At 50.5% G+C, this 17,953-nt stretch overlaps 1 protein-coding gene across 5 annotated transcripts in view; it reads right to left on the bottom strand.

The window, feature by feature from the left end:
* Positions 1–1,001: 1,001 nt before the first annotated feature.
* Positions 1,002–17,953, bottom strand: part of RNF157 (ring finger protein 157) — a 91,715-nt gene continuing 74,763 nt past the window's right edge. The window contains exons 18-20 of one of the 5 annotated variants that reach the window (XM_050919315.1): positions 16,473–16,583; positions 9,445–9,485; positions 6,068–6,097 (exon numbers count right to left, since the gene is read on the bottom strand). In XM_050919315.1, the coding sequence (XP_050775272.1) occupies positions 9,445–9,485; positions 16,473–16,583 (152 nt within the window). In that variant the 3' untranslated portion in view covers positions 6,068–6,097. Of the gene's footprint in view, positions 6,098–9,444; positions 9,486–13,024; positions 13,316–16,064; positions 16,584–17,953 lie in introns of those variants that run through there. The other 4 variants (XM_050919314.1, XM_050919318.1, XM_050919316.1 and 1 more) reach the window with 4 other exon arrangements.

Here is a 17,953-nt window from a genome sequence, read left to right as displayed (position 1 = left end):
CAGCATTGTACCAAATGCTCCAACCTAAACCTCTAGATCCATTTTCATCGCTAGGAAGAGAAACCATTCAGAGCTTACAGGGAAAGGAGCTTCTTCCTTATCTGACCTTTCTGATCGTCATAGCTATGAAAAGGGCGAGCAAAATATCCCCATTCATGCTCCCTCATGCTGCATGTGTCTTTATAATGCTAAACGTCTTTGCCCACACACAGAAAAGTGCTTGCAAAATTGGCTTGTGCAGGTTTTGTCTGGCTGGCGACCTGGCTAAGATACAAGGGCCCAAGCCTGTTTTCAACTGCACCCCCGTAAATCTGGAGAACTCAGCTGAAGTCAGTAAAGTTATTCTGAATTTCCTTCAGTGTCAGGGAGAGATTTTTGGCCCTTAACAGATGCACGATAACCTTTCATTAAAGATACTTTTAACCACCAAGAACATGCTTGAAGCAAGATTTGGAACTGGTTTCCTTTCTTCTCAAGCTCAGGACAGATGATGATCTAGGTTAATTAGACTGAGTAGTGAGTGAAGAGGGCTGGCAAGTGCATCTGTGAATGGCTGGTAGCACTAGGACCTTGCTTCTGGAGACATAAGCACTATCAAGACAGTGCTGCAGATCCCAAGGAATTGAGCTAGCGAGGAGGTTCTTCAACTTTCCCCATTTGTTAAGTACTCTAAGAGTTAGATGCCCCATCTCCAGATTTCCTCTAAAACCCTGTCGCCCATTGCTGGCAGCTCAAAATGTTTTGTTCTTTGACTCTCCCTATCACCAGTGGGTCATGGCGAGGAGCAGTGGGCGTTGTCCGGGTTTCTCTGCTCGGTGTCCCCATCAGATTCCCTTTGTTTAGCCCTATGACCTCACTCCCGATCCTGTTTTTTCATTAGTTGTCCCTCGTAATTACTTGGTGTCCCAGACCTGTGCGTCCTCCCCTTAGGCTGGGGTGAGGTCCTTTAGAAGTGGGCAGGTTTTGCCCACCCACCCCCACTGGATGCCAATAGGACCAGTGGGTCATGGCCCACAGCTGGAGAACCACTCCATTAGAAATGGCTGGGATGAGTGTCTCTTCACGTGTGGCAAGGGGTCATGTAAGCTTCCCCTGAAAAGCTCTGGCAGCCTGCCCGATGCTTGCCTGCAAACCACCAGATGGTAATGCTGATCACCAAATGGCTCTTCCAAAGGATCTCAGCTGGGCTTCTCCTGAGCACCAAATGCTCATCAGGTAGACAGAGTTCCCCAGTAGGAATTATCATAATGCTGCCAAACTGAATGTGAACCCACATCTCTCATGGGGGAAGGTTGCTACAACACATCAGCCCACCTGGCCACCCAAATTCATTCACATGTTCAGTTTATAGCAGTAAGATAAAGGTGAAGTCAGGAATCGCCCTATACTACCAGCTTTAGCAGTCACTTCATGTGAGTATTATGCAGTGCTCCACTTCCCTGTTCCTTTGCTGCTGTTCGGCAGCTCCCTGTGTGGCTCAGACAGGCTCAGCTGGTTTAAAGGTCTCTGTTAAACTTAAGAGACACTCGCTTCCAGAACCTGGTTGTCAGAAAAGGCAAAGAGCAAAGACACCTTCATTCCTTCCCAGTCCAGGAGAACTGCCCCTGCAATACACCAGGACTCCCACTCTCCATGCCCCTGGTGAAACAGACCCCAAGAGCTCTTTATGTCCCCTTTTAAGCCAGGCGAGAGAAAGCCTTGGTAAGTGTGTAACATAGTCATCCTAGGTTTGCATATAACTTACCCTGGTGCTAGCATATAATGCAGGGATGCTGGGAAGCAGAAACCCCCAGGTTCCCCTCAACGGGCTGGCTTCTCCTCCCAGCAACAAAATGCTTCATTATCCAGTGGGCCATATGATGCTCTCCGTTCCACCAGGGCAAACCTGGAGTTACTCCACCAACTGAATTACTCCATTGGTGTAAACAAGGGTGGAATATGACTCAATTATCTAACCAGCTAATATGACCCGGACCCTCCTGCCCTCCCCTTATACTGTAATTACTAGGAGGCACTTCAGTTCTGACTGGCAGAGCAGAATAAACAAAACCGGCTCTATGCACTACCTAGAGAGAATGCTGCAGCCAAGGAATGTGGCCTGGTAACCCATCCCCAGTCTCTCTGGGACACACACCAGCAGAGGGAGGCAGGAGACCTGAGAGTCCTAGAGCAGATAAAGTGGAAAACCCCTGACTAGGTCACCTTGTCAATGTTACAACTGAGCCAGGCCTGGCCTTTACCATCTGCTCAATGATAAGACTCTGGATTTCCAGCCAGTACCCAGCTCCGGTATGGCTGCTCAGACTGGGCTCCAGCGAATCTCCACCAAGGAGAGGCTGAAGTGTTGTCTCACTGGTGAGAACCGGAAATCTGCCCTAGAGCCTGATGCAAAAGCTGGAGCACATGGGACAGGGCAGAAACTGGCCAGGTGAGAGAGGGCCACCATGGCAACTTGCCATGAGCCCCAGGGCTGCCCTCAACAGACCTAGAGATCCACCTGGTTTTTAAAATTCTAACCCAAAGCCATAGTTCCCACAATGGAATCTTTCCTGAGAGAGGAACAGAAACTGAGTTTACTATATTACCCTGCAGCTGGTCAGCTTTGGCCTTAACCTGCACCAATGGGACAGGCTGCCCGGCACTACAAGTTACAATTTGTGTGCTTGGGGTGCTCCTGTCGGGCAGAATCTTTAGCCTTTGGAGAGACTGGGGATCCCCTCCTCTCCCCTCCCCAACCCCCTTAGTGGTCACTCAGGACAAGGGGAAATTCTGCCACAGAAATGCAACATGGAAGCTGTTTCTAAGGGCTAGATTCCAAACACCTGCAGCCCCCATTGGCTTCAGTGGAACTTGCAGCTGTTCAACACATTTCAAGAGCCTAAAGGGATAACAGCTCTTTGCACAAAGGAAGCATCAGTAGCACTGACTGAGCCCTGGCCTGGCGCCTTAGAAAAGGTAAAAATGGACCAGAAAACTGTAAAGGAAATCGACCCCATTCTCTGTGCAAACACAACTCACAATTCCAGCTAGTGGCTGCACTTCCCATAGAAACAGGTTTATTCACCGTTAGAACCATGCAGCAATAAGTACATATTGCATCACGGCCTGTGCCAAGTGCACCCGTGTGCAGACAGGAGCAGGGCTGCCCCAGGGGGGCAAGTGGGGCAATTTGCCCCAGGCCCCGCAGGGGCCCCTACGAGAATATAGTATTCTATAGTATTGCAACTTTTTTTTTATGGAAGGGGCCTCTGCAATTGCTTTGCCCCAGGTCCCCTGAATCCTCTGGGCGGCCCTCTACAGGGGTGTACATCCCCCGCACCCTGGTGCATGCACCCGCAGGAATAGAATCACTCCGCAGTTGCAGATTGGGATCGTGCCACCCGCGTTCTGCTCCAAGGATCACTCTGGGCTCTGCACAGTGAGAATCACAGACATGCATGACCTCGGGTCTGGCCACCCTCCTCCTCCTGCGGGAAAGAACCGAGACCCCAGAAAGGGGGGTTCCATCATGCTCAGCCCACACTGGACACCCAGCTGTAGCATGGAGAAAACAGAGCGAGAGCGGGCTGTCTGCCATTGGTTCATCTGTCTCTTGTATTCTACAGCAATGGGCCAAAAGGCTCCAACTCCCAAAAAGCTACGACGACTACTACTGTCAATTGCCGCAGTGGTTTTATTGAGGAGTATTTCAGGTAGGGAATATAACAAAGAGTCAGATGATTCATGGCATCCCATCTGCACCTGCCCTCGGGCTTCTCAAAGGGCCCCTGGGTAACTGCGGGAGAAGCCCAGGCCTTCCCTCTGTCCCAAGGACAAGCTGAATGGTTGCAGCCTGTTCACTTCATGCCACAGCCCGCTTGGGGGTCTGCTACGCTTTGCCCCGCCTTATCCTGCATTCTTAAAGCCCCCCCCCCACCCCCAGGCTCAGTCTGTGCCCTTTGCCATGCTGCTCCAAGACTAACAGGTCAGGCCAGTACCCCCAGAAATCGAAAGGAAAACCGAGGAGTGAAAAGTGGCAGAGGAGTGGGAGGAACAGTACCAGCTGTGGGAGGTCGGGGGGACATGCAGTGCACATGTCCTTGTTTGCCGATGCTCTCGGCAAGGTGCTTTAGAGAGAAGGAATAAAGAAAGGGACTGAGTTTGTCCCTGCAATTGTTCCGGAGAGAGGGGCATCGGCAGGGGCTGAGCCCCCTCCAGCTGAGACGAATGGAGCCAGCATGGCAGCAGTTTGGAGGACGATGTGGAAAAGTCCCTTCACTGTCTCCAAGAAGCTGGCTGTTGGGCCCCTGCCGTGGCTTTCATTGTAGGGAACTAGGTTACCATTTCCCTGCCCCAGATCCTCTAGTTAAGTACCAGACAGAAGCAAGGACTGAAGATTAAGAAGTGAGCCCCCACCTCCAGGCCAATAATTGCCCTTCCTCTGATGTCTTGCTGAGTCACGGCTCAGAGTGGGGGAGCTGGGTTATTGCTTGGGTTGGTTTTGTGGAAGGAAGAAAGGCCTGGAGCCGCAGGATGGCAGAGGGAGGAGGGTAAGGGGGACCGAGGGGATATTTTGAAGGTGTGAAATCAGCCGCATTTAAAGCATGAATTTGGAGGCTTGACCCTCATGGGTCGGTGTCAGGGTAAAACATCACCACTTGGCAGGGCAAGGGAGGGCTAGGCAAACGTGAATATGCACTCACAACCACATGCACATACGTGCTTCAGGGTCCATGCACGCTGCCATGTACATAAGGGTTTGAGCACTGGCCTGCTAAACCCAGGGTTGCGAGTTCAATCCTTGAGGGGGCCATTTAGGGATCTAGGGCAATAAAAAAATAGTTGGGGATTGGTCGTGCTTTGAGCAGGGGGGTCGACTAGATGACCTCCTGAGGTCCTTTCCAACCCTGATATTCTATGATTCTATAAGCCTACATATGCACGGTCTTTTGCACGCTTAAGTGCACCTACTCAGGTATGCCAGCCCTCATTTGTAAGCTCATCTGCTTGCATGCACCAGCACAGATGGGCCCATGGGTGTGTGTGAACCTGCCCCTCAGAGGCTCATCACGAGCACGGGCAGCTGAATCCTGGTCTCACTGAAGGCAATGGCCACGTTCCCACTGACTCTGATGAGATCAGGATTTAGCCTTACGTGGCTCAGGCCAGGGGAAACTTACACCAGCAGCGTGAGTGCAGCTGAGCGAGCGAGGTGGATACTGCACGCTTGCGAGGTAGATGAATGTGAGCTAATTGTGAGTGCCTCTACATGCACATGGACACGGGAGGGAGAGCCTGCCCATGGGCAGCCAGGCTTGCTCCCAGTCATGTTCCTCTCTCAACCAACCACCAAGTGCAGACAGCGCCTGCCTTTCCAACCCGGAGAGGAATGCTTGTTCCCCTCTCCTACTTCCCCAGAGGGAGGCCCTCAACATCATGCAGACCTCCTGCCCTGGAACATCTCCTGCGGGGTCATGCACGCAGACCTTTCAGCACTGCCCTGGGGCCCAGCTAAGAAGCTAGAGGCTCAAAGTATCGGTGCAGACTGGAGAGAAGAGGCAGGAGTGGAGGAAGGGAGCATAACATCAGCTTTTTCCTCCCCTATTCTCTGGTCACCACACTGAAGGGGCCAGGAGTGCGTGGGTGTAGCCTTTGGCTTCAGCACGTGGGCAGATGTCAGGAGGCGGCTGGAAAGCTTCACACTCCTCCTTAATTCAAACAAAACCCCTTCCGCTGCGATCACGGTGAGCCCAGTTTGTCTTAGCATAAATATCGGGAAAGGGTCCACAGAGAGGAGCAATGAGACGTCCAGGTTCAATTGTGTAAAAATCAGTATCGCTACATCAGCTGGATTTGAGGTGTTAATGCCCACAGAGCTGCTGCTCTGCATTTCTTTAGTGCTGGGGAAGTGTGGTGGTTGGGGGGGGCTTTGCCCTCCCTCCAGTGTGATGCTGGAATGAGCATGCAGTCCCAGAGAGGGTGGAGTCTCTTCAGACAGCCAGCGGGCCCGCCATGCACTGCATATCTTCCTCCTCTTCCAGGCTGATGTTGCTGGAAGACAGACGGTGCCTCTGGGCAGGCCTGCGGGTCAGGGCGTTGTCATCTGAGCCCTTGATGCCTGCAGAAGAGAAGACAGTGACTACACACTGCACAGCAGGTGCCCACTGTCAGCAGAGAGCAGGGGACCTCAGAGATACCACTTGAAATTTTAAATAGTTGAAGGAAGATGGGACAGCTTCAGGGAGCTGAGGAAGCAGCTTTGCCAACGGCTGGGTTTTGGACTCTCTTTTGCAACGTTGCAGCGGGCTGGTCTCCTCGCTGGGCCCCATTTTATCCAAACTTCTAGGAGTTCATAGCCACTGGCAGAATTTCAGGTAAATGTGCGAGTTCACAGACAGCGGCGCTCCAATGAGTCCCACATTGCTTCAGCGCTTTGCAAACAACCAGTGGGGGTCCAGCTAGAGGAGAACCTCATCTTACAACCCGTGCTGGGAAAAATGACTTCACTCTAACTGGCTTCCACCAGACGGAAAACTGCCGCCGCAAAGTGGCGCTGGCTGCAGCAGGACAAAGATCGCCCTGTAATGGCTCAAAGGCTCTTTGCTGTGGAAATGACTGGGATACACTAGTGCTCGCTTCAATCAAAATGTACAATGGCAACAACAATCCATTGTATGTCTTAATTACCTGGCTTCCAAACAGAGCCTGCGGCTGTGGATAAACTAAAAACATAACCGCCGTGCTGAGCTGGGATTTTTCCTTAGTGCAGGAAGCGTGTCTGTGTTAATTTAGGCCAAAGGCATTACACTTTTGCCTGGGAAATTTATGGTGCTTAGCCTGCCTACAACGCAATGCTAACTGAGGCGACTAACTCCCGTGAGTTTACATCAAGCTTCCCAAGCCTTGGAGGGTTTTGCTCCAGAATCAAAATGGCACCACCCTGATTGTTTGTTTATTTGCTGACAGAAGGAAGAAATGTCCCAGAAGAGGGAGGTTCTCCCACCTCTCTCTCCCTCTGAGACCTGGAAATCCACTTCAGCAGCAGCAGGCCTTGCAGAGGCACAAAACTAATCCTGGCATGACATCCTGGAAGAGCAATGTGTACGTCACATTGTGGGGCCACCACAACCCCAGCCTGATGCCACCACTGAAAGCTACCATGGAAACGCATCAGCAGGATGGCACCTGGGATTGTTTTCTGGCTGTCGGCAAGGTCCCTGTAAATACTGGGCCATGCAAATCCAGAGTGTAGCTCCACTGACTGCCATGGAATTACATTAGGGATTAATTTGGTCTATCAGCTGCTTGCCCCTTCCTTCCAGGCTGCTGGGAAGATGGAAAGGGATCCCAGGGTTTAGCATTTTCCCCACCACTTTGTGTGCATTATGGAGAGGACTTGGGCCACCTGCCCAAGACTAGGTAGGGCATAAGACAGCGGTGTATTATCGCCTAGATCTAGAGTAGCAAATTTGCAGGGGTGGCAAATTTGCTCACGCCCCCTCCCCAACTCCGCTCCTTCCCCAAATCCCCGGCCTGCCTCCTCCCCCAGGCACGCCAAGCTTCCCTCCTTTCATCTCCCTCCCAGGCTTGCTGCACGAAAGTGCTGGGAGGGAGAAGCGAGTAGCGGCGCGCTCGGGGGATAGCAGAGGTGACCTGGGGCCGGCAGGCGCGGGGAGTAACTCTTTTGGTGGGGGGGCAGGGAACTGCTCTCTGCCCTCTACCCCAGATCACCATCACTCCACCTCCGCCATCCCCCGAGTGTGCCACAACTCCCTTTCTCCCCCCTCCCTCCCAGGCTTGCTGCGGGGGAGCAGAGGTGAGCTGGTGCGGGGGGGGGGGGGAGGGCGGTGGCGGCAATTTTTTGAGGGCCTAGGGGCAGCAAATTTGTTAATCTGCCACTGGCATATGACGCTCCTCTTAGATCTGTTGGCCTCTCAGAGTCACACATGGGGCCAGAGCCAAAGGCTGCCTATCACTGCTCTAGGTACACATGGGATTTTTTCAGGATTAAAGGTCACTGACTTGACATGTACTTTCTCACGGCATAAAGTCAACAGAAATCAGTCAAACCCAGCAGGTTAGGGGAGGCTGAAGACCTTAACCGCTAATGCACACAAAGAGGTCAACAGAATTCTCAGGCTATAAAATGGGGGTGTTGGATGAGGGGTAGGAGGGCTCTGTTCAGACCTACAACCCTAGGTTTTCAAAGCCATGTACAGGGATTTCAGCCCAGATTGTTAAAGGCATTTAAGTCCCTATCACCAACTGATTGGGAGATAGGCACCTAACTACCTATAAAATGCTGGCCCTTATAGTCCACAAGAAATAAATGGTTTAACCCTCCCCCCCTCCAGGGACTGCTTAGAAAAGGGAAGCGGGGTGATTTGGGGGTTAGAGCCCTGGACTGGGAATCAGGAGACCTGGATTCAGTCCTGACTCTGCTACTGGCTTCCTGTGTGACCTTGGGCAAGTCACTGCTCTCACTGAACCCTTAGACTTCAATAGCGCCAGCTCTCAGCTCCTCATCTGTGAATGGTGGAAAATAACAACGCTCCCTTCAAGTGCCTTGTCTATTTAGTGGTCAGGTCGTTGGGGGCAGGGACTGTCTCTCACTGTGTGTACATACAGCACCCAGCACACTAGTGGTCTTCAGGCCTCACTACAATGTAAATAATAAAATAAGAGGTTAACATTAACAGAGAAACGTCCCCTGTTGGGCTAGTTACTCCGTTTGGCATGGCTGGGGCTATGATTTGGAAGATTTCTCCAGGGAGAAACCATTTTGCCTGATTAACTCCAACACGAACCAGAACCTGCCCTCCCCATCCAAAGCAATATTCCATAACACCACGGCAGAGTAATTTATTCCCCTACAAACCACACCAGGGTATTTTGGGTTGGTTGGTTTTTTGCCAGGGGCACGTGAACTGCACTGGGAGTGGCTTTTTCCCTTTGCACGTGGATGGGTAGCACACGCCGGCAGAACTCACCAAAGCCTTCACTGTTTGTTTTTAAACCACAGCCAGTAGTGGAGGCCGGAGGAGAGCAGCCCAGCTTCAGAATAAGCCCCCCAACATACGACTGGTCTTTCACGCTGAATCCAAGCAGCGGGCCCCATTCTCCATTGTCCTGCACTTTGCGGCATCTGTTATGCCAGTGCCCCATGGGTGAAACGTTCTGCTCCAGGAGTGTTTGACACCCACTGTGCATTGGTGTCAGTGACGACCCCAGGTGCAGAGCAATGGCGATCCAGGCTCATCGGGTTTGGACATCCCCTCATGTTCTCAAGGGGACGCCCTCACCATCAAGGCGTACGGGGGCGGGGCCAGATTTTTTTCCCCATTAATTGTGATCTGGGAGCAATTTTGCTCATCAAGAGAAGTCTAAAAAAAAAACAAAAAAAAAACCAAAAAACCAAACAGTAAAAGGAGAGCGAGGGTTGTTCGGACTTTGCATATCTCATACCTATTCGTCAATGTTTATAGGGCAGGACTCCGGAACCGCGGCTGTTCAGCAGAAAAGACCAAAAGCAAATGGTGAACAAAAGACACACACACAAAACAGAAAGAGCAATACACAGGAGGTTTGTTACCCTGTGACCCTTGTATTACTGCAGGAGATTCTCCGTGCAAACCCCGCCACGCCCCGGCTGGGTTAACACAAGGCTCTGGCACCGTGCTCCAGCCTGGATGATGTTCCTTAGAGACCATCTGAGTTGGCCGTGCTGGGAGAAATGTAAGGAACCCACCCTGGCTTCCTACTGTGCAGAAGGGATAGAAGTGGCACCCAAGGGGCACTGTATTCCCACCTCATGCCATTAACACTGCTGGGTTGGGAAACAAAGCCCATCAGAGCCACATGTTCTAGCACGGCACTACCCACTCGACTCTACAAGCTGAATGGCATGTTCAGAGCATATGAACGCCCAGGTTTACGGTGGAGTTCTCCACCGATTACCACAGACAGGAGTGCACGGTTAAATCTAATGGAAGAGAGACCCGCAAAAGACAAGTCTTGAGGACACGTCCTGGACAGCTCACGTCTACGAGCCAGGCTTCTTTCATAACGAGAGAGATAGACTTCCCCACTGGGAGCTCTTCCTCCCAAACTCCTGTCCAGCCCCCGGGATCAGCATGGCTCCCTTACATCTGTCCCCGACTGCCAAAGAGAAACAAACGTGTCCTTGTGAAAAAAGATCACACAGCTTGGACTCACTTCTGGTTTGGGAGTGTTTGGAGGCAGCTGCACCCCGAACATTCCTGCCACCAAACCCAGTGGGCCTGATTCTGATGGCACCTGCCCTGATTTTGCACCAATTTATCTCCAGTAATGTTAACAGAGATATTCCTGATTTAACCCAGCGTAAGTGAGAACAGGGTTAGTCCCATAGAGTTCACACTCCACAGACTTTCTGTGGGGGATGCCTGCAAGGTGTAGGGACCAAGTGCTCCAAAGGGGTTTAAGCTGGTGTTTTCAAAGGACCTAATGTGGGTAGGAGCTCAAATCCTGCAGAATTTGAGAGGGAGATCAGCACCCAACTCCCACGGAACTCTGACAATACATACCCAGGAACCCTCTCATGTGTCCTCTGCCACTGGAATTACTCTGGAAAAATTCACTGTTGGGAAAACCTTTGTTTGTGAAGTACCTCGGGGCTATTTTCTCCTTGGGCACTAAGTAGTTAAACACTTGTTTGTACAATGTATTATAGTATATGTATTACACCACAGACCTCAAAGTGACTCAGAAACGACGGGCCTGATCCTATTGCTACTAACTTAAATAGAAGTAGGACCACATGCTAGAACACGGGTGGGCAATCTTTTTGGCCTGAGGGCCACATTGGGGTGGGGAAATTGCTTGCAGGGCTATGAATGTAGGGCTGGGACAGGGGATTGGGGTGCGTGAGGCAGTGTGGTGTGCAGGAGGGGGCTCAGGGCAAGGGGTTGGGGCAGAGGAAGGGTGTGGGGAGTATGAGGAGGCTCAGGGAAGGGGGTTGGGGTGCAGGAGGGGGTGCACAATGCAGGAGAAGACTCAGGGCATTGGTGGAGGGAGGGGTGCGGGATGCAGCAGGGGGCTCGGGGCAGGGGGTTGGGGTGCAGGAAGGGTTCAGGGTGAGAGCTCCAGCCCGGCGCCACTTACCTGGAGTGGCTCTGGGGTAGTGGCAGCATGCAGCGAGGCCAGGGCAGGCTCCCTGCCTACCTGCCCTGGCCCCGCGCCACTCTGGGAAGTGGCCGGCACCACGTCCCTGCGGCCCCTGGGTAAGGGGAACAGAGGGCTCTGCGTGCCTATGGGTACCTCCCCCGAAGCTCCCATTAGTCGTGGTTCCCCATTCCTGGCAAATGGGAGCTTTGGGGGAGGTACCCACAGGCAAGGGCAGTGCGGGGAGCTCTCTGCCCACCCCTCCCAGGGGCCGCAGGGATGTGGTGCCATCCGCTTCTGGGAGTGGCAATCCTGCGGGCCGTAGTTTGCCCACCTCTGTGCTAGAAGCCCTTACACAAGGATCCCTTTTCCTGATCAGTGAATTGCTTACTTTGAGTATATTACTCAGCCACTAGATGTCTCTGTGCTATATAGTGTTCCAAACAGGGAGCAGCCCTGGTAAACAAAGATGACAAAGCTAGAACTCAAGTTGCGTAAATGCCTGTTTGTTTGGAACTGAGTTTGTAACAGTTTATTATGATTATTTTTAAACAAAGACATTGATTTAATATATTATATCAGCTATGACTGGGACCAAACAGATCAGCTTTTAAAACAGTGAGCTGTAATATTACTTATTTAAGGAGAGGAAGAGAATACCTCAGCCTCGTTTACCCAAGAGATAGTTGTCCATATGAGATCTGCTGGATGCTCATTTTATATTGCAATGTCCAAAGCTAATACTGGGCAATTTACTAAGCACACCTCTTGCCCTTTAATGTAGCTATGCTTTGCTGAAAGAAGTGTTATGGCAGAAGGTAAATTTACATAAGCATCATGTAAACAGAGTGTGCAGCTTTCTGTGGAGGGCTGTGCTGTGTACCTAGTGGAGTGACTTACTCTGAATGTAAACAACAATCAAAATGAAACAGTATGACCTTGACTCTGAATTCACATCCGTGTAGTTTGATGTGGGTGTATTCCCACTGATTTCAGAGGAGTCACATCTGATCTATACTGGCAGGAGTTCAGAACTGGGCCCAGTGGCCAAAATTTATCAGGCTTCTGAGCTAAATAAAGGATGTATTACTCAAAGGGGTTGAGGCACTCACAGTTTCTTCCCAGTGCAGTAAACGGAGCCTGCCCTTGATCAGCAACTTGGAAAATGTAAGCCCTTAATAAAGGTTGCTATCTCTGGACACCCATAAATAAGGTCCCAATTTAACTGAGATGTACACCAGAAATGGGCAACCTTTGGCATGTGGCTCGCCAAGATAAGCCCCCTGGTGGGCCAGGCCGGTTTGTTTACCTGCCACATCTGCAGGTTCGGCCGATCATGGCTCCCACTGGCTGTGGTTCACCTTCCCAGGCTAATGGGGGCTATGGGAAGCGGCATGGGCTGAGGGATGTGCTGGCCACCACTTCCCGCCGCCCCCATTGGCCTGGAGCAGTGAACCACAGCCAGTGAGAGCCACGTGCCAAAGGTTGCCGATCCCTGGTGTACATAGTATATTGCAAAGTGTGTCCATTTAAACTGCCTGCTGGCTTTGGTCAGTAATACAGTACCTTCAAATCATTCCCCAACAGCAGAGTTACCTTTTGCTAATTGACATTAGGGGTCCAATTCTGATTTACACTAAAGCACCTTTACATCACATTGTTTACACTCACTTTACAATGCTCTGGCATTTTTGCATCAAAGATTATTTGCCGTTTTGTGGAATTCTATATTTCTAACATTAACTGATTTTCATTTTGAGGTTGAGCTACAGAGCTACACAAGTATCAGAGGGGTAGCCGTGTTAGTCTGGATCTGTAAAAGCAGCAAAGAATCCTGTGGCACCCTATAGACTAACAGACTTATAGACTGTTAGTTTATAAGATGCCACAGATTCTTTGCTGCTTTTACAGAGCTACACAAGTAAATCTCCAGGTCCCAGAGGTGACGGAAAATTAATGAAATGAGAAAATCCATTAAGAGCTAGACATTGCATCACTAAGATGGCTCTTTTTATAGAAATGGATTAGCAAGGAGAGTCCTTCAAAGATCACAAGGCAGAATTCCACAGGGAGACTTGATACAGAGAAATATGGTATCGATTACATACACTCCCCCCACCCCACCCCGACTTCACAGAATCATTAATCCAGCTAGTTTTCATGAAGAACTCTATAGAGTAGGTTAGGAGTCACTCTGGGGAAGGGAAAAAGAAGAGATGTTGGTCAGAGACTGGAGAACAAGTTGGAAAGAGGAAACTCAGGCTCAGAACATGCACAGAGCATCTGTCCCTAGCTGATCCACGGACACTGGGCAGGTCCATATGAGGACACTGGGACCGTGCGTATCTGTGGACAGGCAACCTTAAGGTGTTGTGTTCCGTTGTGGTTCACGTATGCATTCTCCGTCTCCCCCAGGTGAGTAGTGCTTTCTGCTTTGAAGCAAGAGATGGATTCAAGCAGAGATGCAGAGCGCCCCGAGCAGGGCTAGGAGATCCGTGCCATGCTCCACGCTCAAGGCAGGAGAGAACTCTGCAAAGGGGCTCACAAGCAGCAAAGCCAGCAGACAGCCATGCAGGCTGGTGGATGGATACCACGTCTCGCAGCCGCGTACTCAGTGCCCAATTTATTCCACAAGAGCGCCTTAGATTTGGCCTTCTCCATGTACCATTAAACACAGCAGGAGCTACGCTCTGTAAAACCAGATTCTGCTCTCAGTTATGTGGATGCAAACCATGGCAGTAACACTACTGAACCTAATGCGGTTCCTCTGGATTCACAGCAGCGGAATACAGCAGAATTTGGCCCTCAGTATTTATTCAGCCTTCCTTATCTTCCACAACATGGCTGCTTGATTAGCAAAACCCCGGATTAGAAAAGGTAACAACCACAGAAGTGTGATTTTAAAACACCACCTTCCCAAGACATTCAGGTAGGATGCTCCTGGCTCTGGGCTACTATGTGGAGTCCCTTCTTACCAGATCGGAGCATACAGGGAAGGAGCCGGGTGTCTGATCTGGCCCAACCGTTCCCACTACCCCTGCATGCAGAAGCTTTAAACCAGCTGCCAGTCCAGGAGAAAGGCATTTGAATGCACAATCTGCTGCCTTTACTGCAGGCTCTGTTCTGTGGTAGGACCCTGTATTGTCTTGACCTCTTGGCTGCATTTCCCCAAGTGGAATAAATTGTAACAGAAATAGGATGGCTGCAACGGGCAAGGAGGAGGCAGAGGAGGAAGCATCAGCGTTTTTTGGGTGGGGTGGAGGATTCCCCCGCCCACAACAGCTAATAAAACTAGGTCCTCTGGAGGTTTCTCCAAATATGTCAGGTCTACAGCCGTCAGGGAGCCCCCTGATTTATAGATCTGGGGAAGGGGTGTATGGGAGGGATAGTCAGGGTTGCATTCAGCTTGTCCACAAATTTACATATATGGGGCCAAAAATCAGTCTAGTAGGGTCAAGGGATGAATTTGAACTAGCGCTGGGATCAAACGCTCTTACTCTTTTCCTTTTCCCTGACACTGAACTGACAACTCCATCTTGCCCCCATGACACTTAAGAAAGCAACCCTGACACGTAGGAAAGATCCCACAGCAGCTCTGAACTGTGATTCTTTATCCCCAAGCCTACTCCCATCCAGACCCATTCAGGGACTCCTAATAAATTTGTGACCGTTGAGCAACCCTGGGCGCGGGAAGGACAGAAGCATGGATTGAGAAAACTGTGTTGGGACAGAGTGAACATGAACTTTCACACAGATGGAATCCATTGAAAACAAACTCAAGAGACAAATACAGGAGAGACAGACCCGTAGTTAGTAAACGAATGTGGCAGGAAGCGGGGGGGGGGGGGGGGGGGGAGAGAGAGAGATAAGAAGTGGGGAGGAGAGATGGGTCTTTTGGGAGCCGCACTGGAGGAATAGTAAAACCAACAATAACTAGCCTGTTTACAACCATTCATTGGCTACCCCCCTATTCACCCGCTTTGTGGATGGCACTTTCTGAAGCACTGGCGTTTAGATCAGAACAGGTCTACAGGATGCCTGGAAGCAATTGACCAGTGGCCACGGCAGGTTCTTGATTTGGAAGGAGGAAGAGGGCCTGATGGAATTTTGTGCTGTTCTTTTGCCAAGTCTGAAGGCTATTGGATGTCACAGACTATGAACCAGATCGGCTGCTGGTACAAATCAGTGCGGCTCCGCTGAAGCTGACAGAACTACTCCAATTTACCCCAGCAGCCAGTCAAGGCCTGTGTTACTAAAACAATCTATTTTCTGCTTACAAGCAGCACACATTCCGACATCTAACCAGCAGACCTGCTGCTGCTGTGACTAAAATGCAGCCTACAAAAAGCCAATATGTTGGAAGAAGAATCAGAAACAACACAGTAGCCCCCGTCCCAGTTGAGACCCAGTTTGGCCATGCAGCATACATGGGAGCGAACCACGTTCCCATCTTGCTGGACTTCAGCATGATTCAGGATCGTGGTTAAAGCCTGGCTCCTGTCCGCACGACCAGACCAAAGCCTGTTTTCACTGCACTGCAGGCTAAGGTGCATAACTGCATGTTGCAACATGGGGGCTCTTCACTGGGAAGGTGGGACCCAAAGGCAGACGCTGGCCAGTAAATAAACAAACGATGATCATCCAACAACCATCCTCCATAAACCAGCAAAGCTGCCAAGGCAGGTAGAAACTCCCACCGAGCCAGCATCATTTCTCACTCACGCTCAGCGAGTGCTGACAAAATGGGGAGAAGAGCAAAGCTTCTCGCAGGACCTCTCGCCTCTTGGCCTCCTAAGAGGTCTGTCCTACGGTCCCTTTTGGACCCTTTTCCGTAGAGGCCCAGAACAGCAGGTTTGGGAGCAGTCAGGAAAGGGGAGATCACTGATTTTCTCCCTTGTCTGGCTACAAAATATGGTTTGGGCTAAAGGCCCCAGCTCCCTGTCCCATCCTCTCACCTGAGCGCTGCATGGTTTGAAAAGGAGGCGGGGTTGGTTTGGCTTCAGGGCTCACCTAGTAAGCAACAGATGGCCGGGACCTACTGGACACTCTGGCCAATAGAGGCAAAGGATTCATTTCACAACCTTCCGTGATGACTCGAGTGGGAGTAGGAAACCTGCAGTCCTTCTCTGCCCCAGTGGCCCTGATCCAGGACTATGCTCATAAGAAGATGGGCACTACAATGGAACGTCTTCAGCCCGTTTCCAGATGATCTACTGCTCCCGGCTGTCTAGCTACACACACACACGCCTGTTGCAGCAGGACAGGAATGGGGAGTGAGAGATAGGGAGAGTGGAAATGCTGTCCCCTCCTCCCCCGCAACCAAAGTTCATGTTCAGCAGACTGCCACTCACCAGGGAAGCAGGCCTCAGAGCACAGCTTATTGTCCAGCGCTTTCACGCTCGCGATGTCAATGTCATTGTTATTGTCACACTCCATACCTAGGAAAGCACCTGTCCTCTGGCCTGTAATGGAGTTAACGCAGTTAGAGAGGCAATTGGGTCCCCCCCCGGTAAAATAAAGGATGAGACACGGTAATCAAATGTAATCGCATTGCGTTAAAAATAACAATGAGAACTACATGGGTAGAGAGTGGACAATAAGGACTCAGATCCGTGTGCGTGAGTTTGTTTCAAGCCATCCCGCTCCGTTTCCCCAGCCATCTCCTTTCTTGTGCCATGACAACTGATGTCACCAAGGAGGGCTGCAGAATCCAGGAGGATACTTAACAGAAACATCTGTAAGAGCAGTAATTATGCAGGTGAAAAGGCAGACAAGAGAGTAGCTAGGAAAAGCTAAAGAAAGCAGCTAGTAAGATTACTCCCTGTCCATGTCTGGTATGTATCTGATGCATTTCTGAATATGGGGATGTGTGTCTGGAAAATAAAAACTAACACAGTCGAATCTCACTGTGCTAATCGGTGGAGATAACCACTGCCACCTCCCCCAAAATACAAACTGCTGGTAACCTCTCCCCACTTTCAGCACAGAGTTAACTGTCAATCACACCTAATTTACAAAATACACAACGGTCAGGCTTTGCAAAATCCTACTCCATCTTTCTCTGATGGTGCTCTTATCATCCAGATAAAGGGTAGATCAGTGTCTGTTTCTCCTCTCTCACGCCCATTTAACACATGGGTAAGTCAACTGACTGCCAAAGAAAAACTCCCAATTTACACTAGTAAATCCACCTCCCTTTGCCCAAAGACTTTCGCCTTGGAATACTGTGTGATCCAGTGCCCAGGGAAATCAATGGGAATATCTCCAATGATTTGGGCACGAGATCAGTTCCTCAGCAAGAATGGCATCAGATCATTTGTGCCTGAGCTGCAAAATGTTCACGGCTGATTTATCTACTGGGGCAGAATGAAGCCAGATTAGTAATAAAGTGAACTGCAAGGGTTAACATGAATGAACAAAAGACATTTCACACCGCTGCAGTCTCGAGGATGATTATTTTAGGTATGTTTTTGTTGATTTGCTAGTTGTCAAATTTCAGTCACTTTGGAATGAGTCCCCCAGTCATCAGGGCTAATTAGCAAGATTCTACCATAAAGAAACAAAACAGCAGAGTCTGTGCTCTGTTATTTTTGCATGGGAAATGCTATACTTGAAAGGGGGAGAGAACTGCTTTTTCAAGGTGGGTTGGGGATTTATTTTTGGCTTCATGTCTAACCAGAGACGCACAAACATGGAAAGGGGAATTGCTCTAGGTTGACCAGAATAGGCCTTTATTTCTCTGTGCTAACCTAAGGGCTTCCATTGCTATGGTCCAGGTGACTCTCCAATCCTATGCTGTTTTGAAAATGCTGCTTGCGTGTCACTGCAAATA

The sequence above is a fragment of the Gopherus flavomarginatus genome, chromosome 12, assembly GCF_025201925.1.
Source record: "Gopherus flavomarginatus isolate rGopFla2 chromosome 12, rGopFla2.mat.asm, whole genome shotgun sequence".
In the NCBI taxonomy this organism is placed as follows: Eukaryota; Metazoa; Chordata; order Testudines; family Testudinidae; genus Gopherus; species Gopherus flavomarginatus.
Note: the sequence above shows the minus strand (reverse complement) of the source record. Positions and strands in the feature narration are given on the sequence as shown.